The 25008-nt window shown below is 37.3% G+C and overlaps 1 protein-coding gene across 6 annotated transcripts in view; it reads right to left on the reverse strand.

Moving 5' to 3' along the window:
* Positions 1-25008, reverse strand: part of COL19A1 (collagen type XIX alpha 1 chain) — a 202462-nt gene that overhangs the window by 5080 nt on the left and 172374 nt on the right. For 4 of the 6 annotated variants that reach the window (XM_084284378.1, XM_084284379.1, XM_084284377.1 and 1 more), the window contains 11 exons: positions 24933-24977; positions 24141-24167; positions 21471-21524; positions 16647-16691; positions 14292-14336; positions 14121-14183; positions 11807-11842; positions 11608-11652; positions 8141-8311; positions 7112-7178; positions 5156-5311 (listed from right to left, as the gene is read on the reverse strand). In XM_084284378.1, coding sequence (XP_084140504.1) covers positions 5156-5311; positions 7112-7178; positions 8141-8311; positions 11608-11652; positions 11807-11842; positions 14121-14183; positions 14292-14336; positions 16647-16691; positions 21471-21524; positions 24141-24167; positions 24933-24977 — 754 coding nt within the window. Of the gene's footprint in view, positions 1-624; positions 4276-5155; positions 5312-7111; positions 7179-8140; positions 8312-11607; positions 11653-11806; positions 11843-14120; positions 14184-14291; positions 14337-16646; positions 16692-21470; positions 21525-24140; positions 24168-24932; positions 24978-25008 lie in introns of those variants that run through there. The other 2 variants (XM_084284380.1, XM_084284381.1) reach the window with 2 other exon arrangements.

Raw genomic sequence — 25008 nt, forward strand, 5'->3', positions numbered from 1 at the left:
TGCACTGCAGTCTATGGCAACACTGGTACTTGACAGGACAATCCAGAAGGAAACTACTCAAAGTGCTGTGGGTACCAATTCAGGGTTGTTACAACAGACACAATGCAAGAGGAATGGCACACCAGTACTCAAACTTTGTTAAACACAGGCTTACTGTACACTTCTGTAGAAGGGCTATTATTACCTGTTGCGTTCTGGATTTCAAAACAGAGCATGGATGATCTTTTATCAATTATCTGTCAACACCCCACAAAGGCAAAAGCATTTGAAAACACATGCAGAGTGACATGCATAACATAATAAAAGGAAACAAACTGATTAAAATCTCACAGAGAAACAAACTGATCATGCATCCTGGTAACCGAGTTGTGTTAAACAGAAGTGTGTGAGGCATATATGCACGTAAGCTATGAAGGCTTGGAAAAGGGTATATGATGGTGTTTCTATTCAGTTGTGAACCTTGATTTTCTCTTCAGTGACCGTAGTAGTGCTTTATAACTACATCAAGTTGGTTGACTCTGAAAACCTTGAGTAATACATAATAGTTGCTACTGTTTAAGAAGCTCAATCACACACTCACAGGATCTATTACACTTCCTATTTATTACACATCTCTAAGTTTCTTAATTTACAATAGATAATTACAGTACATTTCTCACTACAAACCCAGTTAAGTTGTAATTTTACAAAGTAGTGCTGCCACTAATCATTGTTTTGGGGAAAAAGAGAGAAATCACATTTACGATGTATCACATTTACAAAGTCCATGGTAACCATTACTGTAGATATATGACACAACACAGTTGAAAAGGGACTGAGATAAACCAAAAGGCTCTGTAAACATCAACGGAATTCAAGACAATAAGGAAGAAACCACAACAGTACAAACAGCAGCCTGCCTATGCAAATGTAAGAATGAGGGTAGTGTAAACAATTAACTGGTTGTATTTGAATACATATACAAAGGTGTAGGTTGCACATAGTGGCAGATGTTCTTTTGACACTGAAACTTAATACAAAAATTCCCAGGTATCTTTTCTAAAAATAAGGCTTTATTTCACAAAATATAAGCATATTCGTAAACAGGCCTATATGTAAACAGTCTAAACAATGTCATATGTAATTTTGGCAGTAAAATATTGGATTTTAAATGAGGTATATTTGCTCAGAAGTAGGTCCATGATTATTCTTCTAGAGGTTAATAATACCTTCTCTCTGAGCTTAAAGCAACAAACTCATACTTAGTCAAAGGAAAATATTACCATACAATTACGTGAGATTTTGATTTATTGTTTTTAACATAAAGGCACATATAAGATGTCTGTTTTTACTGGTAGAATTACAATGCCAGTAAGAGGTACCTGCTTAATTCAAAAGGTTTCAGCAAAGCTTTCACTTGGGTTCCAGGAGTTTTGGTGTAACTCCTACAACCCAAAATTTGTTGTATGTAAACATGTACCCAACACGGGTAGTAGTATGGTAAACAAGTGGTAGTAGTGTGTAGCAAGGATCTATTTAAAAAGAGAAGCATTCTTCTGTTCATAGACTGGTCATAGCTAAAATGAAGCTTTTGGTTCAGTGCTCTGTCAGAACTACAAATATCACATACAGAAACATCACTGTTGCAACACCCTCAGCTCTACTTGGAAATGGTGCAAGTTTGTGTCTACGTGTTGTGGAGGTAAAAAGGAGTCTCATTTAAACAGCTCCAAAAAGTGTTCTGCCTACATTGCTGAGACCTTCTCCCATCCACATGGATAATTAATAATGCAATAGCTGAAACCAGCATGCCAGTATCTAGAGAAATCTGATGTTCTTTAATATGAATGTGAAGCAAACACATTGACACAACAGGGAACAATGATTCTAAAGTATCCACAGTATTTTACTGTGCAAATGCATATGAATGCATAAGAATGCATATCACTGCATTCCTACAAGCAAAAAACTGCAAAGCAACTTCACGGCTGAGAGGTAGTAACTATGTTTCAGATCAAAGTAAAACAGGTTAACTCCACCCTACACAGCAAAAAACAGTTTACAGGAGGTAACAGTTTAAAGCAGTACAGCTATTTCAGAAGAGTGACTGTGTCTGGACAACATCCACTACAATGGGCTCATGATGCCAACCAAGGTTCCCAGATGCTCCTACCATGCAAATTATTATATTAAAAGCTCTAAATTTCACTTCAGGAATCAACAATAAAGACAAGGAATTTTCACTACTCATCAGATGGTCTTTTTATTTCCTGATTCCTTGAGGCTACCATGAGCTACGAGGACTCTTATGTTTCCTTATTTTGATAAAAATAGTGAGGCTTAATCAGGATTAATACTTCTTTCCATATGAGAAAAATCATCATATTAATGTAAAAGATAATATGCATCTCTTAATTACAAAGTTCTCTGAAGGGAATTCTGTCTGATGGACCAAAATTCATATTGTATTATAGATTAAAAAATTGAATTAAATTAACAGAGTCAGTTGAACTATTTCCTGTAACACCTGGCAGTCTGACTGCCTGCAGATGGATGGCATTGTTATAACTTGTCAGTAAAATCTTGAAATAAACTTATTCCTTCTCTACAAGACTCTAGCATCATTTACAACACTGGTAACACTGCCTCACAGTATCAGCTTACTGATGCATATGCTATAGGTTATTTTTTAAAAAGAATATATAGAGAGATATTCCAATCACTAGTATACAACCTGTTTAAATACCAATTGCATATTTCATCATTTATTTTGCAACTCTTTGGTGGTTTTAAAGAGCTAGCAGCTCTTTATATATGCTTTTTGAAGACCATGCCCACGCTTCCTAGACTTAGTATCTGTGTTTTCTGCTTCTGAGTTTACTGCCTCTGCCCATGAGTTTACTGGGCAGGAGGCTTCCACCTCCTGGTGGCATCAGAGCAGACTGACTCCTAAGGAAGCCACATTGGAGGGACTCCACACTGGAGAGACTCTTCTAAGCTGCAGGCTAAGCAGCTCCACGAACACATGGCAACGCCTGCTCCCTCCCACTGGCCAGAGCTCTGCTCAGCATGCAGCATCACAAACTGCTCTGGAGGTGTTTGTCCTATTAATTATTCTTCAAAACTATCTTTTTTTTTTTTTTTTTTTTTTCCTTTTCCACTGACTTTTTTGGACAAGTGACTGTTTCACTCTGCTAGCACAGATGTGCATTACTGTGCACAGCAAAACCCTATTAAAAACCAGTTGTTGCCAATCTGGGCTACAACTGAGTGAGAACCACAATAATGAATAACTGGCAGTCAATACCAAATACCCCCAATGCATGTTATCTGTCTGGCCTCCCAGGTGGGTAGGTGAACATAACATGCTTCCTCACTGACTTGGACACACGTGCACACAGCATGCTACCTTGATGGTCTCAGACACACATGCACATAACATGCTTCTCCAAGAAGTCTTGTCTGCTCTGTCCTTTATGGTTGAAAATAAACTGAAATATGCAACGATACTTTGCAATCTGCTCAGAGATCTGAATTTCTTTTTAGCTGTTGGCACAAAACAACAAGACGCACAGGCACAACTGGGAAAGGCATGAAATGCACTTGTAAGTGTGCTTCTCTCATGGTAATCTCTCTTACTCATAGTGTAATAAGGAGGCAAGATGAATTTTTGGTTTTCTTGCCTTTGAAGTATGATTTTCTATACCTTTTGATATATCAAAAGAGAAAAAATAAATGTGTTTTATGATTATTAAAAAGTAACGAAAGAGAAGTAAATGCTTCTCACTTAGCTTAATGCTTATGAAAAAAGGTTATTGATAAAATAAATGGAATTTTGTGTACATGGGGCACTACTTTTACTTAAGCATAAGGCATGAAAAAGCAGCTTTATTATTTTTTTCAAGCATAGCTATCACCTTTACTTTTGATGCTCACTAGCTGGAAATGAAGCCTAGTATAACGATCTCAGAGGCATCTCAGACTATCCACCACATACATACTCATTGAACAATCTGCCACCAACATTAAAGGTGACTGTTTACAGTGATCTGAATATTCAGATAATGATGAAGTCAGTGCTGTAAGATTATAAGGCTTTATTGTTTTCCTTGATCCTTTATTCTTGTTCTTCTCATTCTGAGCTCATCTCATTTTTCAAGCTTCTGTCAGGGGTTTGCGCTTATCAATGTTAGTAAGTCTTTATTCTTCTGATAGCTTTAGGATCCACACATCTTCAGTTTTGCTTTCATGTTCTTCATTCCAGTCTGACTTGCTCTGACTCCAGAGCAGACCAAACTAACAAAAGATAATAATAAAGAACTACCTACAGATAAACTGCAAATTACATATTGCCCACAAAACATTATTAATGGATAAATTCCCTTTTTTTTTTTTTTTTTTCTTTTTCCTTTTATTCTGTTCTCCTCTTCCTTTTAATCTTGGATAGGTTGGGTCTACAGTATTACACAGCTATGATGATCTTGGATTTCTTGAAGCTAATTTTGCAGTGAAGGACAGTTCACTGGAATGAGCATCTTATACTGTCTGAGTGCATTGAAATATACAAAGTACCATTAAGGGTAGAGTGAAAACCTTATTATTCTGAAATTGATTTGTGAAAATAGATTACTTCACAGTAAGAAGGATGCATGCTGTAATATTTCAGTTTTCACTGCTCCTTAAAAAACAGTATTTGCCTTCAATTTTTCCTCCCCTGTGTTGTCCCAGGATCAGAGCTGAAAGTACTCACATTTGGAATTCAATTTTTTTTTTTTCTTTCTTAAAAAACATGGTCTCTCAATATGGAATAGGATGTTACATTAGTTACATTAATAGTTACATTAGAGTGCTGGCTTAATTTTTCCTCCTCGTTCAAGTATTTTGGACAGGAAATAACTGGTACAGCACTCCAGATATCTGTCAGTTTTAGATATCTGTCAGTAATTAATTTGATCATTTATTAGACTCAAATGCACTGATTAGGAGTTTCAAATCAGTAAAATCCACACATTTACTATGGGTTAATATTTAGATCTAGTCTGGAAAAACATAAGTACAGTTTTAAAAGTTAATCATTAGGAAGCTAGGTAGGTAATCCTGGTTTATTTAATAACCATTAGCAAGTGTATAAGGATTTTAAGATACAATTCATGGAACCATTTTTTGGAATTCCTACCTTGAAGCCCACGTTCTCCAGGTGGCCCTGGTAAACCATCCTTTCCTGGGGGCCCTGGCAATCCATCTTTTCCTGGGGGTCCTGGTTTTCCATGAGCTTGGGAGGCAAGCATTGCAGCAGGCAGCTTCAACTGGGATACAAACTGAGCCATCCTTTCTTCATTAACAAAGGACACAAGAAAAAATGCTAAGAAATCTATTCATAATACATGAAAATAAATAAACCCCAAAGCTCCAGATAAAGTAAGTTTCAACAAGTAAGGTGTTTAATCCTTCTAAATTTTCAGCAGTATTAAATGCTCCTATAAGTACTGAGGTCTTCAGTTCAAATGAGTTCATGTCTGAGTCTTTACCCATTGCAATAATCTGAACAGATTTGTACTAAATTCATGTACTATCTTTTACTGATAGTAAGTAGTCCAATATTTTAAATGACTTCTGACTCCTGCTGGTGAAGTACTTGAAATACATGAATGCAGAATAATTAGTATTTAACATACCTATGAAGGGTACATTTTATAACTCATATTAAGTTGCAAAGTAGAGCTCAAATACTGTGAACACTTCTTGGGATGTGCTGAAATCTTCGAAACAGTTGTAAAAAGATAAATGCTCAGCAAACATTATTGATTGCAGAGATTTCAGCATGAATTGTTGAAGCTCTTGGAGTAAAGTGCGCTTGCTAACATTTCAGCATTCTTTAGAGGCAGACAAAGGCTAACCTTGAATCTGTCTCAGTTACACTGGATTAAAAATCTTAACTAAGTACTCCACACTTGATCTAGTATTTACTCTGCCAGAGTTTTAGAATTTGAGTAGAGTGGGCATCAGACAGAAAATAAGCAGAATGATAGAAAACAGGCAAAGTGAAACAAAGCCAAAACCAGAAGATTTGTGGGTACACAACTGAGGTGTAGAAAATGGAATAGTTACAAAGACAAAAGGCAGGACACCTTTTAACACTTTCTTTTTATGAATAGACTAAACATCTATTAGCATGCCATTTGAATGGGAAAAGGAGGTAACTTCAGCCAACTATCTGTTCTTCAAATACACAACAGGCTGAACTTCTAAGAGGTGGCAATCTGGGTAAGTGTGAAAATACACAGTAATACCGTTGTTATAAAGTGGAAAACTCCCTGAATGGTTTGATAAGTCTCAAACTTTATCTGGTGTCTTTCATCCCTAGAAGCTGAAGAGGTTTGTATCCACAGATACTGATGATGAAATAGCTAAGCGTATTGCAGACATAAGGCATTGCAATAGAAGAGTCAAGATGTATTCTAGCAGCCCCTTGCTTCAGACATCCATCTGAGTTGCAGCTTTTCAGCTCTGACTAGGAAAATGCTGGGGAATAAAAATATTTCCTTTTCAGCCTAAGGACACAACTAAGAAAGCTTATACAGTACAAAGGCCTTGGCTGGATCTTGCACTTGTTTAAAACTGCCAGAAGTTGATGGTCTGCAAGGGGGCTTTGGATCTCCACATAGCTGTTTGCTGAAAATGAACAGCAGTTTAGACCTGTGTGACACAAAGCTGTTAAGTCTTTATCTAAACAGTCACTAAGTGGCCATACAATTCTGTATTTCTATTGTGTCCATTTCACTATTTTTTCAGTGTCTTACTGGTACATTGCAGATACATATATGTGTCAGTATGTATCTAAAATTATACATACATATGCTTGTTATTATGATTTGGAGCAAGTTATCTTTTAATGCTGATCTTTTACATAAGGAAGCACTCTGGCTAACATATTTTGACTTATAATAGTTTGAACATAATTATATGAAGTCGACAAACAGCAGCTAAGCATAGCTATAGCAACAAGGCAGCTACTATGCACCTTGTGAGTTACATGACTTAAAGAAATGTATAAAAAGGCTATAGGAAAATAAAAACTTTTAGAATAGAATTTAAGACTTACTTTTAATTGTATAATACTTATTTGTCTTACCTTCAAAAACCTTAAGAACTTCTTGTTTGATATATTTTTTTATTTCTTCAAGTGAAACCGCATCAGCCTGATGAGGAAACAAAAAGGTGATATATACTGGAAGAAACATACAGAGGATACTTTACAATGCTAGAGAATAAAAACATGCTGAAATTAATACTAAGAGAAAAAAAGGTTTCACCAAAAATGAAATATTCTAAAATCTGTGTTACTCACTTAGCTACAAAGTTTGCAAATAAATTATAACACTATAAAGGCCACTAACACCATAGAGTAGAAGAGGTACACTCAACCATTAGGATGATCAGCACTTATGTGTTTTGAAAGTAATTTGCATAAGACTGTAAAGAAGTCCATTAACACTGTCTTACTTTAGTAGCCTTTTGTATAACATTTGGCAACTTGTCACCCCCTTTAGGAGGCTCACTACTTCCATGCACAGCCAATGAAATAGAACGGTATCACAGGACCAATAATTTCAATGCAAAAGGTTTTTAGACCATTATCCTATCTGATTCAGAGCCTCTCATTAATTAAAAAGAACCCACAACATGTATGTGTGCGTACATGGAGACAAACTAAAGTACATACTACTGACAGGAAGCACTTCATTGTCTTTTTAAATACTAATTTCTCCTTTATTAAGAATCATATTTGTATGCCTGCTTTTCTCTCTCATTTGAAAATATGTCAGCTCTTAAGTTTATGGAAAACTTTAAAATTAGCTGTATTAAGTAGCCACACTGATTTGTCAGGAGCTAGATAAATAAATAAAGCTTATGCAGAGCATGCAATTTTATTTTATTATTATTATTTTTTAATTAAAAAGAACTGCTTCATCATCTTGGTTTATTTTTTCCACAACTGTGAACAGAACACTGAAATAATCTCAGAGATATCTTGACTTTTATGATACTGTGGTATCATAAAAATGTCTGTTTGAAGTGCTGCTGCTCAGCACACACTCAGCAGACACCTTCATCTCTTTTGAATTCAAAAGCAACCAACAAAACCTTTTTATTTTCTTACCAGTAAACCCGGGGGGCCTGGTGAACCTGGGGGACCTTGATGACCTGGTGATCCTGGATGGCCTCTGTCTCCTGGTGGCCCAGTAGGACCCATGGCCCCCTTTTCTCCTGATGGGCCAGGTTTCCCTCTTTCACCTTGTGGACCTTTGTCTCCTGGAATACCCTGATCTCCCTGTGTAAAATAAAAGTATAAAGAAAACACCTATCAGAACTGACTAGGAAAGATCACCAAGAATGCTAGAGAAATTTCTTCCTTGTTCAGAAGTTGATTTTTATACCAATGAGTTGTGCAGGGAAGCTGATTTATATGCTAATCCTTGCCTCTGAAAACACAGCAAGTAGTGTTTTGTTTTCTTACACTTTTAAAGTTGAAGTCAATGACAAAACATAGCTTGACTCTGCAGTCCACTTTTTAAGTACAGAATTTCATGCAGAAATTTTATAGACCTGATCCATAAAAGGATCTAGAGTTGTCAAATAAAGCAGAGGCTGAATTTAGGTGCTTAGCTTCTCCTGGGCATAAGGTATCATTTCTTTTCCCCTGTAAATTTCCATAGATGTCTTATATGTATATCTAAGGCATTATATATATATAAAAGAAACAACAGATACACATTAATCAAAGAAACAACAGACACACTCCACTTAAAATGACTAACTTCCCTACAAATGAAATAAATTAAAGGTTTATGTTCTGGCCAATTTTCATTATGGGCTGAGATGGCATTTAAATTTGTTTTATTTGTAAGGAATTAAATCTTTTAGAATGACTGATTGTGTTGTCTATTAGTTCACTGAGCTATAGCTGTGGAGCAGAGTGCAGCAAGTCATGCGTTCAGATTGTTAACAAACAGCTGATGGTTCTTATGGGTCACTGGCTGCCCTTGATGCATCACTGAAGCTCATGTTAAGTTCTGCCAAAAGGAGGAAAGAGCATTAGGAACTGCCTACATCCTTACCAGATAAATCGACAATACACATTTATGAGGAGTAAATGAATGGAATTAATTGCATTTTTAATGTACAGAAAGTACTGGTAAATTGTATTCAGATCTGAAACTGATAAAGCAATAAAAGTGTAGTTATATTCACAAGGTTCATTTACATGACATGTTAAGACTGAAAAAGTCAGAGAGAAAAGTAAGGATGAAATTAGGAAGTTGTACACTACTTTCATCACCATCTGTACTCCAAATCTGTGTTATTTCCAGTGAGTTAGAGCTTACTAAAGGCGATAACTAAGCTTTCCTACAAAGACTGTCACTTGAGTTGCTTTACTGCATTAAGTGAAATTGCAACACATTCCCAACTGACGTTTAAATTACCCTCAGTAAGAGCACAGAGGCTCTGAACTCTGGAAAGCCAATCACAAGGAAAAACAGTAAAAACACACACACAAAACAAAAAACAAAAAACAAAAACAAAACCCCAACAACTGTCCAAATCAAAGACCTCCTCAAATCCTATCTTACATATATAACTGTAACCTGTCAAAACTGCTAATATAGTCAGGGAAGTCAGTGTGACATAAAAACAATCTCAATGTTAATTTTAATTTATTGTATTTCTATTAAAAGATTTATTCTGCAAATATTGCAGGTGCCTGATTTCCAGTTTAAGTTTCTGGCATTAATATTTTGGGCAAAAATATGCAGCATATGAATGATTTCCTATAAACATATAGCTAAGTTAGCTATTCAGTCAAATATATATATATATAAATAAATGAATAATATGAATATGAATATGAAAATGAATAAATATATATAAATGAATATATATATATGAGGCAATACACAAAAGATACCTGTTGTAATCTTTGTCTCAGACAACTGGATTTTCAAGAGCAGGCAGGAGCAGGAGAGGGAGCATATGTGCATTGGGGAAATTGGAAGAGTAATGTTCTGACGGAAAACACAAACCTTTCCAGGTTCCTAAAAATTTTCAGACTTCTAGCAGAAACTGTTTTGTTCTGCATATACTTATTGTATCACGATATGAATTGCAGGACCTTAAGAAATTCAAAGTACAAAAAAGTCTCTGACTGATAAGCAGATCTTCAGTAGTCTGCAGGAAATAGGCTCTTTCCTGGCCTTAAAAAGTTTTTGCATCCAAAGCCCTATCTCATTCACTCAGAGCAACCTGAAACATTGCAAAACTGAACAAATCCTGTTCTATAAAATGTTATTGCAAACTTTGGAAGAGGCATAGCCTTTAATATAATTTTTAGCTTAGTTTCTTTTTAGAGATTGCAGTCCAGGTTATGTGGCACCTGAGAACACTCCATTTTGACTGATAGTGCTTTTAAAGGAGATGACTCACATATACGTGAGTGAAAAACTATATGAAGACTACTAGCTTAGAGGAAGACTTAATTAAAAATATATTTAATGCATAAATACCCACGTATCATTTCATAGGCTTAGAACTCAGCAGAGCAGGTATGGATAGCTGTACTACCACTGCATAGTCCCTCCACAGTCTGGCGGGTTACAAACTCTTGTCAAAATCTGTCAAGCTCTCTCAAAGATGCAGCTTTAGGTGGGGTCAGTATGTTTCAAGGTCATGCGCTTGAAGTTCCAGCCTCTTTCTCTCTTGTATGTGTATAGTACTAGTTGTAGGGCACTCAAATAGGTAACATTGATAAGGTTAAGGCTGAGCAATGTAACGTAATGCACAGTACGTGGTACAATAAAAAGGTTCTCACATTTTATTTATGTTCTTAAAGGCAGGAATAGACATTATGAAATGCTAATTTCTACAGGAAACAGTTATTGTAATAATGGTTAAAACCCGGTGTATGTCTCCTTAGTGTCATACAGCAGTATTTCCATTTCCAGATTAGACAAAGAGGTGCTTTTTGGATCATCAGATAGACATGGCATCAACTGTATTAGAACATCAGGGCTTTAGCCTTTTCTGTTACAACAGAAGCATCATGTGCCCTAGAATTTTCTTTGTTCTAACAAAATAATGATCACCCCCTGCCTCCTGTAATGATTCCTGTCCAACATGATCATCTTACTAAGAACAGAATTGTCTAAACATTTTGGCAAGAAGTAAAGTAATGCATTGGCACTCCGGCTGCCTAGAATTACAGGCTTGTTTTACGTAAAATATGACTATATATTCGTGACATGAAAAGGCTCCCAGGTGGAAGATGGGGAAAGCTTTACTGCTTTCAAAGTTTGACTGCATCACAATGGGATTATCTATTTTCTAGTTTTCATCCAACTGAACCATTTACACTGTCCAGACCAACTGTGTTAGAAGGTCAATAAATGTGTTTTTCTCTAGATCCAGAAGCCAATTCAATTCTAGTTACTTGAAGTGGTCTCTGGGACTCTCAGTGTCTAAAATGCTTGGAGTTCACAGAAAATTCACTTGGTTTTGACTGTAAAATACATGCCAATGAGGTGCTTAGGTACTTAGTTAAAGAGAAATAAGTTATTAAGACAAGGGACTTACACGTTCTCCTTTGGGCCCTCGGTCTCCTGGTCTCCCCACAGCCCCCTGAAAAAATGTTTTTGAAAAAAGCTAAATATATTGCTTAAAGGCTTTGTTGTATGTCCGTTTATTAGCAGATATGAAAGCAAATACTAGGATTAACAGGTATGCTATTTGTGAATAATTAAATAAACTAGTGTGCAAAAGCATGTTTTCCTACCGGAGGACCTGGCAATCCATCTTTTCCATTGATTCCCTATAAAAAAAATATAATATTTTTATTATTACAATTATGTTCATGCATTTTGAAAACAAGGGGTTAAGCTATTTTTTTAGAGCTGGTATTAATACATATTCTAAAGCTTCACAGTCAGAAGTTTGTGTGGTTACAGTATTAAAATACTCAAAAATAGTCTTGGGGCATGTACAACAAAAAAGCTTGGGGCCATATTGAACTATTGAGCAGATTAAATCTGAACTGAGATAGAAGTGCAAGAAATATCTTCAGTGACAAGGTGTGCATAAATTTTAATGAGCTCACAACTTTAAATGACAAGTTACATGGAAATTCTGCAAATATGTAGAATATAGAGCTGTGAACTCCGTATGAACTTTTCAAATCATAGCTAATCATTATGCCAACACAGAAGAGATTCTTATATTTCTTATTCTAGATATTAGCCCAAATGTTTTATGAGCCCTCTGCTGTTACATAGATTAGGCCTTAATAATAAGCGCCAAAACCATTCTTTGGTCCCTAGGACTTGTGACATGCCACACACGCAACCTACTGGGCTAAACATTTTTCCTGCCCAAAAGAGGATGGTCTTATTCACCCTACCTACTGGGAGCATTTCCAGCCTCACATTATCCCCCAAACTGGAACATGGCATTGTCTCACAATGTGCTAGTTGGTATGGGCCAAATTAAAGTCACATAGTAAGTTAACCATTGCACAACACCAGATAACTACAAGATAAATGATCTGGCATTGTTCAATTTACTGGGATATATATACATGGCCAGAATCTGCACATGCAGAAAACTCAGTGCTATTTTGCACAATGAGAAAGAAGACTTGTATGAGCAAAGATATCAGGAATATTTCCTCCCCTTTCGTACTGCAAAGCACAGTTTTGCATGTATTAAGCATTTCCTCAGAAACTGTCACAAATGGCAGGATTACACCGAGGGGGACAGAGATAAACCACCCTCTATGGAAACGCACAATAATTTGGCTCAGCATATCACAGCACCAAAAGGCTCTGCAGCTCCACCCCAGCAGGGCTACAGGTGCCTGTGCTCAATGGCAGCTCAGATCTGGTGCAGCCCTGTAATCTGGGATCAGACTGCTGTGAAAGAGCTGGGGGAACAAGACCTGTGAGGTGCCTCCTTCGAGGCCTCCCTTGCTTCTCTCAGGAGCCACTCAAGCAGCTTGTGTGGGTAAGTTAGTGATGGCCTTGTGCCTTATACACCCTGACTGTGCCTTGTTGGCTTGATTTACAGGATTGACCAAGGACCTGCCCTGTCATCATGGGCTTCTCTGGCTGCCACTGGGCTGTTGGCTGACCTGAGTCTATTTTAGTTTGGTCACTGTGAGCCTGCAGCCCTTGCTGGTGAGGCCACAGCCCCATCTTGCTCCTGCCCTGAGCTCACTCACTTTCCCTTGCAAAACAGCCCACTCTTGTGACTCCCTGACAGAAACTATGGAGGTAGGCATTAGGGCTTTAAAGTTTTATTAGTGTTACAGATTTTCAAGCTATTCCTTAAATTGGTCCAATTTGCTACAGAAATTGTCTCTTTCAAGAGAGGAGCATAATGTAGAGGCATGCTAATAAACCTAAATGGTCTACTTCTCATGCTTGTCACTGAAACATCAAGCTTAGGGAGACACAATTAGTTCTGAGCTATCCTAGCTGAATTGCTTCTGGAATATAAACCAGGTTGTTTTAAACTAGCCCAGACACTGCTGACTACAGTACTGTCACATTTTAAATAAAGAGGTCAGATTAGACATATCCTAGAAGCCTAGTAAATGCTTCAGCTGCAGTGTTGCATTACCTGTATACAGAAGGACAAGAAGTTTATACAGAGAGTTATGAAGCAAAACTGTTCTCTATCTAAATTGAACCCAGGAATGCATTTTGTTACCCCATCCTTTATAGACCGTGTTGAGTGTCTGGGTTAATATTCTCATTCTGAAAATCCACTAGAGGAGCCTTGAAATCAAACGGATCCCAAGGACCTTCTAAAAGGATCTCATCTACCTTTGACGTAGCTCAGTAACATCAACTACAAAAATATCACACCAGGCTTCATATAAAAGGAAGTATTGACTAGATGGTTAAAACTGAGCACTGCAACTCTAGAATGTTCTTCAGAAGTTATCTTGCCTGGTCTTCAGAAGTTATCTAGCCTTTGTAGGATCACATCCTACAAAGCAGGATGTAATCTGATTTCTTTTGTAACTTCTGACAAAATAAAATGTAAGTTTTTGAAATGAACATAAATATATTTCATATAAAATTGCTTACTGGTTTTCCTTGTGGCCCTTCTGGCCCAGGGAAGCCTATATCTCCTATAGGTCCTCTTTCACCCTAAGAAAGAAGAAAATACGTGTATGAATCTGCATTTAAATTTTTTTATTCAATGTTAGAAATATTTACGTATTATCACAATGCTCCAGAACTCAAATCTGTACTTACAGGTTCTCCTGGCATCCCTGGGGACCCTGGAGATCCTGGCTTTCCCTGCAAAAGGAGAGCATTACAAATTCAAATTAAAAATAAAAAGCAGAATATCAATTTCTCTTAGGTTGAAATTAAGACAGGATATGTATTTGAGTGAAATACTCAGGTTATAGCTCAATAAATGCTTTAAGAGAGAAAAAGAAATATTTTAAAAAGGGTTTATAAGTGATTTGATGTCTTTTGCAAAACCGTTTGTTTTTTTGCAGGCCTTCGATGCTCCTTTCCAGGAGCAGATGTGCACCACAGCTTCTGTCATCCTGTTTCTTTGACTGTTAGGCATTATTCGTAACTTGGTATTCCACACAAAGTCAGGTTCACATCTTGGCAATTTTCTTCTCAGCACTTTTAAGCAGTTGGTGACTGTATTTAAGAACTTAGTCTCTGTGACATGTCCTGGTGCAACATTCATCCAGTCTTATTGGTATCAGCTGAAGTCATCCTTAACTATCACTCATCCTGCTTCTGCAGTCCCTTACCTCTCTCAGTCAGCACTGTTGTCCCAAGGACATTAGTCATCACCCAGTTTAGGTTGGGACACCATTTAGGCCTTGCATATGGACAGGTGGACAGCACACTGCTATCCTAATCATGTGTAATTTGAAGAAATTAACAGACCTCTTTGTAGGAACAGAGGATAACTCAGATTGGAAAAGACCACTGGAGGCCATCTAGTCAAAACTTCTGCTGGGTCAGCAATCAGATTGGGCTATTCAGCCCCAGAGAAGAATCTCAACCCACATTCCCTGGAAATATCTTTGGACCAGATTCTCAGATGACTTCTACAAGTGGTGAACCTAACACATCAGCACCTGTGACGACTTCAGGAATGACATGACTAAGGATTCTTTCTGGTGAAAATAGGCAGTTGTGGCAATTCTTGCAAACTCAGTCCAAGTTTCCTTGATAATCCCACTTGGCAAAAAGCCAAAGCTAAAATGAGATATTTATATCCCCAAATGGGGACAAGCATCCTCTACTAAATCTAGGGAATAATGCTAGCTGAGGGGGACAAATACTCCTCCAGCAGGCTATGTGGATATAATTCCAAAACTCTTCCTCGACTACTAAAAAATATTGTCTCTCATAAATCTGTTATTTTTTATTAAAACTGCTTAACATAAAATGTTAAAGCAAATAATTTGTTTCAATGGATTTTATTAGAATTAAATGTAAACGACAGAATGCAACTTCATCAGTGACAAAGGGAAGTCATTAAATATTTAACATCCAGCTAAAATAGAAAGCAACAAGATTTGAAACATATCCAGTGGGAAGTACACAGGGAATGAACAATTACGACCAGCCTAACTGGCTGTTGCATTATTGATTCACAGTGTAAAATATATTTCAGAGTAACAAACTTTGAAATTTCTACATGGGCTATAAAGCTCAAAGAAATCCTTCTCTTCTTCCTTTAAATGTGCACTTTTACCTTGTTTTAGGATAACTTAACCAAATTAAGCTATTTAAGCTGATGCTCTCTCTTGGAAATAACAGTAAATATACTAAATCAGTGGCTAATGGAGATGGGAGTGCATAGATACAGACTTCTCTTTATTTCATGATACACATTTATAATTTAAAAACAGCTCCTGAATGGATTGGTAGCTGCCCATATTTAATAATAAATGTATTTGCATAGAAATTACTCCATGCTGCCTCCTGAAATATGAATATATGTATATTTTTATTAAACTGTGAATGCAATCTAAATAAAAATAATCTTTATTTCCTTTAGGAACACAAACAGAACAATTATAATTTCAATTTATCATTAGTTACATTTCCTTTCACCTACAACAAAGCTTCAGGATGACTTTCAGAAACTTCTTGAATTCTGTATGTAAATAGCTGACAAAGTATGCCCCTAAAGCAAATGTTTGATTGACTTGATATGCAGATTGTCATGGATTTCAATAAACGTTAATATTTTTCCTTTGTGATAGAAAGATACTCAGAAATTTGTGTATGCCCAGGACCACAGAAAATGACTTTAGAATTTATCTATATTAAGCTGAGGCAATGAGACGAGTCTTCTTTCTTAAGTGATATGAGCATATGCAGCTTATAATTCAAGCTTTATTATGTATTCACTCCATTTCCTCTAGTTACTTTAATAATAACATGAACCCTCAGTACTATTAAAATACTAATCCCTTTAGGAAAAACTTGTCGCTTTCATACCTGCTTATAAAGCATTAACCAAGAGTTGGCATCCACAAACAGTGAGTAAGATTACAGCTCATCATCTTTCTTGACTATTTTTCAACTTCTTCTAAAATATGAGTTTTCTTTAATGAATATACGCACCGGTGTCCCTGCTACTCCTGGTGTGCCAGCTGGTCCACGGTCACCCTGAAGGAAAGATAAATCTGTGTTTAAATGGTAGCACTCAAAACAGGAGTTTGTTCATGGATTCTGATTAAAACCTGAGGAATGATTATGCAGTGAACTGAAAATGAGGACAAAAGCCAGGCTCTGCTAAATGCTAATATTTAGCTCTGACACTGACTCATTTTACAGACTTGAACAAGTAACTTAAATCCTTTGTTTAGATTTCCCTGTCATAACTTCCACACTATCCTTTACACTCTGTTTGAGGCCTTCCTTGAAAAGGGATGGAAAGTCCTGACTTATCTGTAGTTTTCCAAATAATTATCATTTGTGGTCATGACAATGACCAAAATCAACACAGCATAATTGACTATCCTATCAAGATCTCCATATTTAAGATGTACCTTTTAAAGAAGCTTTTGCCTTCTGCTGCCCAGTCATCCATTTGCTTCAAGTTAACATCCTTGATTTGCTTGTGCCATGGTCTTTTAAGGGGCAAAGTTTCTTCATTTATCATACCAGACACCTTCATCGATGCTTTAAGCTAAGATAATAGATTTTGTGCTGGAGCTGATGAGGTGTGGGCACAAATTCATCTTTCTCTTTTGAGAGGACTATAACTCAAAGCAGATGGAGGAAGCTCACCAGTGGTGAAACTCTACAGAAAGATTTGCCCTAACCCACTGCTGTCATGTATCAATCTGTAATACTGCACTCTGCTAGTGTAACATGGGTTAAAAATGCAAGAAAATCGGGATGCATGTTTCTGTAATCATGTCAGGAAAGTCCTGACACAAAGCCAGGTGAACAGGAGAATATTTTCATGAGTTTATGTTACCTGGAGCTGTTTTGCAAAAGCCCTTCCAACATAACTCAGACACGTTCTTTTGTACAGAAGACCCTGAGGAGACGTTGGGAATTCTGGTTTCTGTATTTAAATCTAATGCTGATTTGTGTCATTCTCATAATTTCGTTCAGGTAACACAGTGATGATGCTTCTAATTAGAAGCACTTAACTGCATTACACAAAGCGTAGAGAGATGACAAGTTAACATCTATAAACAGTTTCGAGATCCTCAGATCAAAGGTGCAATGTAGGGAAAAGCATCAATTATAGTTACGGTAGTAACAATAGCTTTTCAAAAAAAGTTAAGCAAATTATGCAATACAAGATGGAGAAATGCAGTGCAGGACAGTACCAGACAAATGAATACAAATTCTGTTTTGCTTTTCCCTTTGGGGTTTTCAGACTTCATGACAACAGCAAGGAACATGTTTAAGGTCTTGCCGTGTATTACCTTTGTGACAGAATGGCTGCTGTATTAGAAACCTGACAATGCAGTAACTAATTCTGTGTCAAATAATCTGAATCTGGCTGAGCAGCCAGAGGCTGGCAGCCAGCTTGCATGCATTGGCTGCTGGGAATCACCTCTGCAAACTAGAAGAGAGATCTCCAATTTGCTTATCAGCCCAAAGGGGCTAGTTAATGAAAAGTGCCCTGCCTTGCAGGGTACCTTCACTCTGACACACCCACTCATGTAATAATGCTGATCAGACCAATATCACCAAATCACACCAAACCAGAAGAGACCTTCGTGTCTAGAGGGAGTAGCTTGCTTGCAGGCCACAGTTTGACCTCTCTTGCTCAGGAGATTAAGAGAAGTCACTTAAAACAAGTTTCCCCCTCAGCAAGGAATCTAATGTGCACCTTCAGAGTAATCAAGTACTCAGAATACATTTAGCAGGGCATATTGGCTTGAGTAGTGCACTCTGCCCCTGTATTTATTTTGTACCCAGAGCTTATATGGGTGGTTTCATCATATGCTGGCTAGGAGAGTGAAGCTGGAAATTCCCAACACTTCCCCTGCACTTTCTTCCCTTTAAGGAAAAGGAAATTCCTTATTCTTACCCCTCACCCTGACCACATTCAGCGATGTGATGCACAGCTGTAAAACCACAGTGTCTGCACAGTGGAGGGAAGGCAAATTTCACCCTGAGAACACAAAGTTCTTCTGCCAGTTCATGATATTATCACAAAACTTTAGCTGGCATTATCTACAGAAGATAGCATTCTGCTACACAAATGTACCTCGGAGCTCTAAATTACAAACCAGCATGCACTGTACTGTTGGGACTGGCAGGCAGACACTGGGATTGTGTTATTTGCACCAGAAGTGTGGAATTTTGACTAAATTTAGTAAAGGAAAGAATATTTTGGCTTTGGGAAAGGGCCAGGCACTCACTTAGCTTGTTTATACAATCTGCTCCATTGCTTGTTCCCGTTATTTAATTCTTGTCCCCATTTTGTCTCAGTTAGGCCTGTAATACCACCCTGTGTTTGTTCATGCTAAAATTAGATTGTCCTTAATTGCTTGTAAATTGTAGTCTTGCAGAGCAAGAATCATCTCATGTAATTTAAACATCTAGTGTAGACACCTATGGTAGCTTGTTACCCCCCACCTCTCTGCACGAGTATGTACAGTGATATTAAGAGAGAGAAACTTTTCATGTATATGGCTTTTTGATGAAAAACACATTATACTAATTTTTTGTATGAAGTCATTGAAAAACATGTAATTCCTAAAAGATAGGTATTCCAATTGCAAAAACAAACAATCAAAAAAACCAAACAAACCAAAAACACACAACTATTTCTCCATATTGTACTTTGAAGATATTGGCAAAATCAAAGCAAAGCATTTTTACTGACAATAAACTTTTCATTTTTTTTTTTCATTTATCTGGTGATTTTTTTTGTGCTTAGCCACACCTAAAAGTAAATACCAAAATCTTGAAATTTTTAGCATTTCATAACAAACTTTTCTCTAAATTTGTATCAGCCTCCATAACTAACATGTGAAAGGCTGAAACACCAGCAGCTCAAGGTAAAGATCACTTCCCAGCACTAGAAGGTAGACTTGAACTAGAAGAAGGCGCTGGAAACTATGACACAGTTCAGGATGTGCTGGAGTGGCTTCATACAGGCAGGGGAGAGCATCAGAAAAGTAAAACAGAAACAAGGGGCCTTTTTTAAAGTAATGATCAACAGTCTGAGAAGTCAGTTCTAGTCAGTTCTGCCTTTGCCTTCACAACAAATGCTGCAGGGAATCGGAATCAGTCTATTTCTACCTCTTCCTCTATTTCTATATTTCTGTATTTTTTTTTACTCACCTGAAATAGTCTTTTTTTAATTATTTTTATTTATTTATTTTTTTTTTGTATGAAAGTCTTTCATGCACTAGATCTAGACAAATTCAGGTACAAATTTCTCTTCAGGTCTGTAGCTATGTCATAAGTCTTACAAGACAGACAGACTGTAAGCATAAGATGACTCTCACAAGAGAACAAGAATTAGTGACCATACTTACAAACTTGTTAAACATATTACAGAATCACAGAATTATCTAGGTTGGAAGAGACCTCAAAATCATCGACTCCAACCTCTGACCTAACACTAACAACTCCTCCACTAAACCATATCACTAAGTTCAACATCTACAAGTCTTTTAAAGACCTCCAGGGATGGTGACTCCACCACTTCCCTGGGCAGCTCATTCCAATGCCTCACAACCCTCTCAGTAAAGAAGTTCTTCCTAACATCCAACCTAAAACTCCCCTGGCGCAACTTTAGCCTGTTCCCCCTCGTCCTGTCACCAGGTAAGTGGGAGAATAGACCAATCCCCACCTCACTACAGCCTCCTTTAAGGTACCTGTAGAGAGCAATAAGGTCGTCCCTGAGCCTCCTTTTCTCCAGGCTGAACAATCCCAGCTCCCTCAGCCGCTCCTCGTAGGACTTGTTCTCCAGACCCCTCACCAGCTTCGTCACCCTTCTCTGGACTCGCTCAAGCACCTTGATGTCCTTCTGGTAGTGAGGGGCCCAAAACTGAACACAATACTTGAGGTGCGGCCTCACCAGAGCCAAGTACAGGGGGACAATTTGGAGCACACTACAAAGCAGGGCTTGGAAAATCTCCTATATGGCACAAATTCACTACCTTATTTTTATTTTTATTTTTTAACAAAAAGAGGAGAAACAGTTCCCTAAACCCCCTACTCTCCTCATAAGACAATATACATATGGTAAAGCCATGTTTGCTTGAGAAAAACAGAAATTACTGTGTCCTTCTTGTAGTGAGGGGCCCAAAACTGAACACAGTACTCGAGGTGTGGCCTCACCAGAGCCAAGTACAGGGGACAATCACTTCCCTAGGCCTGCTGGCCACAATGCTTCTTATGCAAACCAGGATGCTGTTGGCCTTCTTGGCCACCTGAGCACACTGCTGGCTCATATTCAGCCGACTATCCATCAATACTCCCAGGTCCTTCTCCGCCTGGCAGCTTTCCAACCACTCATCTCCCAGCCTGTAGCTCTGCTTGGGGTTATTGCGCCCCAGGTGCAAGACTGGCACTTGGCCTTGTTGAACTTCATACAGTTAATTTCTGTAATTAATTAATTGTAAATTAATTATTGTAAGTTAATTTCTGTAATTAATTTCTGTAAAAACAAAAATTAATTTCTGTAATTTCTGTAAATATTAATTTCTATCAAGTTAAGGAAATAAAATACTACGTGACCTCCTACACACACATTTCCACTTGTTGAAAATGGAATTTTATGTTGGGTAAGCAAATGATTTAGATCCACATTAAAGCAAAAAAGGAAATGCAGCTAAGTATACAAATCTTTTTCACATAAAAACATTAACTTTCATAGAAAAGAAAAATTAAACAAGATTTTGGACACCATTTAGCTGCAGAGAGTTCCACTAAGAAGTCATGACTTCATTTTTAAAGTCCTACCTTTTCCCCTGGGAGTCCTTCCAGTCCTGGTAATCCCATTGGTCCTGGGTCTCCCTATTTATTTGTTTTTTTTTTTTTTTAATTAAAAAAGATTGCATGGATTAGAATTTCTGTATTCTACATGACATGTTGAACAGCAAACAACAGCAGAATATTAAACTTGATATTACTAAAATATCCAGTTGTTAGGTGAACAGATTTTGCTATACCATGCTTTATTCATCTGAGAATAAAGCTATTCTCAGAGGCACTGTGCAACTATTTCAACTAACTGTTTTAATTTTGATTAAGAATTTAATCCAGAAGACTCCCCTCCTGTGCTTCTGCAAGCCAAGGTCAGCTCTAAACCACCTTCAGGTGGTAGAGGCACAGAGTGTGAGCATATGCTGTCAGCCATAGAATGAACATCTGAGCAATTCTGTTCAATTTTCCAGTTGCATCACTGTATCAGAGCAGAGCTCCGTTCCCTGCACAAAACTTTCTCTGTAACAAGAGACGCTGTTCCCTGCGCAAGTCTTCAGGTTTTGAAAGAAAAACAGGAAAATGCTGCACTGGAGAAATCAGTTTAACAAGTGGAAAGGCCCTTTAATTCTTTTTCCTATTTTAAAGAAAACTAACATGTAATTTTCCACAGAGATTTGAACTACTGTCAACAATCCCATTATTTCAGCTATCTCAGTTAACCCAAAAGCCACAGCTACAGCAAATTCCTTTTATGGATTTCATGAAGTCTTTGGCAGATTTCACTTTCCACACCCTACTTGGGAGAAGGTGCTTCCTGAGTAGGAAGTGGATGCCAGTATAGGAAGATACATTCAGCTTGTCGGGATTATGATAAAATCACTTTAAAAATATATTTAAAAAAATATATATATTTTTGGAAAATCAATTAATCAACTGTTTTAGGAAACTTTCTCAAAACTAAAACTCAGAATGTTTTGCTTTGAGAGTTCAGTTATTCAGTTTTAGGTTTCTGCATTGTCCTTGAGCACAGTTACCACACTGATCACTGATTTATAGATTGAGGTTTATCTGTTTGTGTGTCTGGCTCTCTGTTAACACTTGGCAAGGAGTCAAACATTATCATAGGCCTGCATAGGAGATGATGTGCCTTCATGACAGATGAAGTCTTAGCCAACTTTTCAAAATATTACCTCCTATCACTTTGGGCTCATCTGGGTTAGCCTGATCTAGCTGCGCTTAATTCTGATACTCTTTAAAAAAAATATTTCTCCAATACAGGGTTAATAAAAAATATTTATAATAAAAATATTTTATCCAAATCAGGGTTTCCTGATCTTCATCAAGTAGGCAATTCATCAGCAGTTCAGGGTGAGCATAGTCTGACGGTACAGTTTTCTTTCCTAAACTGCTCATTTTCCACCACTATTAGCACCAGAAATCAGCAAATTCTTTGCAGTTCTACCCATTAGCTAACACTTGGTACTTATCCTGATTCAATCATACTGTCTGCTCTGTGACAGAGGTCTGCTGGACACATTTCTACCACTTCGACCATGAAAGTCCATACCTGTTTCACTGCCTTACAACATTATAGTGCTGTAACTATCATTATGTAGTTATGTGATGTTCCTTAGACTTAAAAAGGAGAAATACAAAAATGTAGTGAAATTTTAAAATCTGTGAGAATACCTATCCAATTTTTAAAACAGTATCCATTTAAAATGACATTTGATAGTATCATACTTCTTGAGCTGAACCACTGGTACTCAACTTCTACAAACATTTGTTGGGTAATTTTTACTATCTCCAGTCATCAAGATGCAATACACTTAAGTTTCAATTTTGCCACCTTCAGCGCTAAGAGCTGCAGTGACAAATCACAATCTAATGATGAATATAGTTTCTCTTTATGAAGGCAGGACATATCATGTCTGTCACTTCAGGGAAAATGTATTCCTAGTCAGGATTTGGATCTACATTCTGCTGGTGGCTAGCCATATGCTAGTCTATGCACCTGCTCAATATTCTTCCAGTAGTTATTCTTCTCCTCGTAATTGGGAAAGAAAGATCACATGAAAAGAACATAATGAAATGCTTAAAGGAAAAATACTAAAAAGTTAAGCAGATCCGCTTATTGTGGTTGTTTTTGAATGTCAAACTGCAGAGCTGAAACTTGTAGTGGCTCCCATGATAATCATCATCTTGTTCACTAGGGGCAATGTGATCATACTGCAATTACCTGTCATGTCATTTCTAATGAAAACATCAACTTCTGGTTGCTCCTAGCTAGCATTACATAGAATACTGTCCCTTTGCCATTCCAAATTTAATGTTGAGAACAGTCTTATAGCTCTTAAGTTATCTTCTATCTTTATTTTTTGTATGTCTGCATCAAATAAAAGCTTAATTTCTTGCAGCATGCATACTTTAGTCTTAAACATATGCAGTGGCAGCTCAGCAGAGATGAATCCAGAAGCAGTTGATACTGTGTTCAGTCATTCATTATATTATCACTGCAGAACTAGTCACCAGAAATTGCAAAATTCTCAAGACTGGCAATAAAAAGGACTTTCCCCCCCCCAGATGCACTGATTCTGCAGGAGATAAGCTACCTGCTAAAGTACTTAACGGACTTGTCCACCCTTGTGACTGGGATCATGTGTTGAATTACTTGGGGAATCTCTATCATGACTAAAAAGTACATACCACTGTGCCGGGATCTCCTTTTGGACCCTACAAAGGAAATAAGAAGCGGATATACATTTAGAGAATTACACAGTAACGTGGGATTTTTCTGTATAAATGTATTATATACATTGTTAATGCAGTGCAGTTAGAATCAGTACTAAGTCCAGCCCACTCAGCTGGTTAATTGTGTCTTAAAAGAGTAGAACTTGCTAATGACATTTACATGAAAGAGAATCTAAGTAAGTGCAGAGGATCTTGGGCTCCACAGAACCAAAACAAGAATGTCCAGCTGCAAACTGGTATATCTGCACTGTGCAGAGTAGTGCCTGGAAAGACGCCACCTCTGTAGTACTGCCACATTAACTATTTTGCCAGTTGTTCTGCCCTGTAGCTACACGCACTGCATTGGTGACAGAACTGAGATCAGAATTCATGAGTTTCTCACTTCCAGCACAAAATTTGTTATGAGACCATCACTACCTCTAAAGAGTATACTGCATATTTTAAGATATTAAGATACTGTCAGTAAAGAGTCCAATACCAAAGTATGCACCACTGCAGAATTTACTTAGTATTTAGCATAACTTTAGGGTGAAATATTTAAATTGAAATAAACTACTCTCCCAAAATGGGCTAAAATGCTTAAAATCACATACTTCATACTTTACTACACACCAATCATATGCTAGTTGAGTTATCTTTTCCCTTTCACATATAAAATCCAATTCCATGGCATTTGTCAAAACTCCATTCAATTAACCTATGTTACTGTCTGAATTATTAGAAATTACATTTCTGTTAAATACTTACTGGAGGTCCTGGTGGACCTGGATAACTTGCGACACTCACACCTCCCTGCAACAGCAAATTTAAAAGTTGAGGTGGA

The sequence above is a fragment of the Netta rufina genome, assembly GCF_964035555.1.
Source record: "Netta rufina genome assembly, chromosome: 3".
Lineage (NCBI taxonomy): Eukaryota > Metazoa > Chordata > Aves > Anseriformes > Anatidae > Netta > Netta rufina.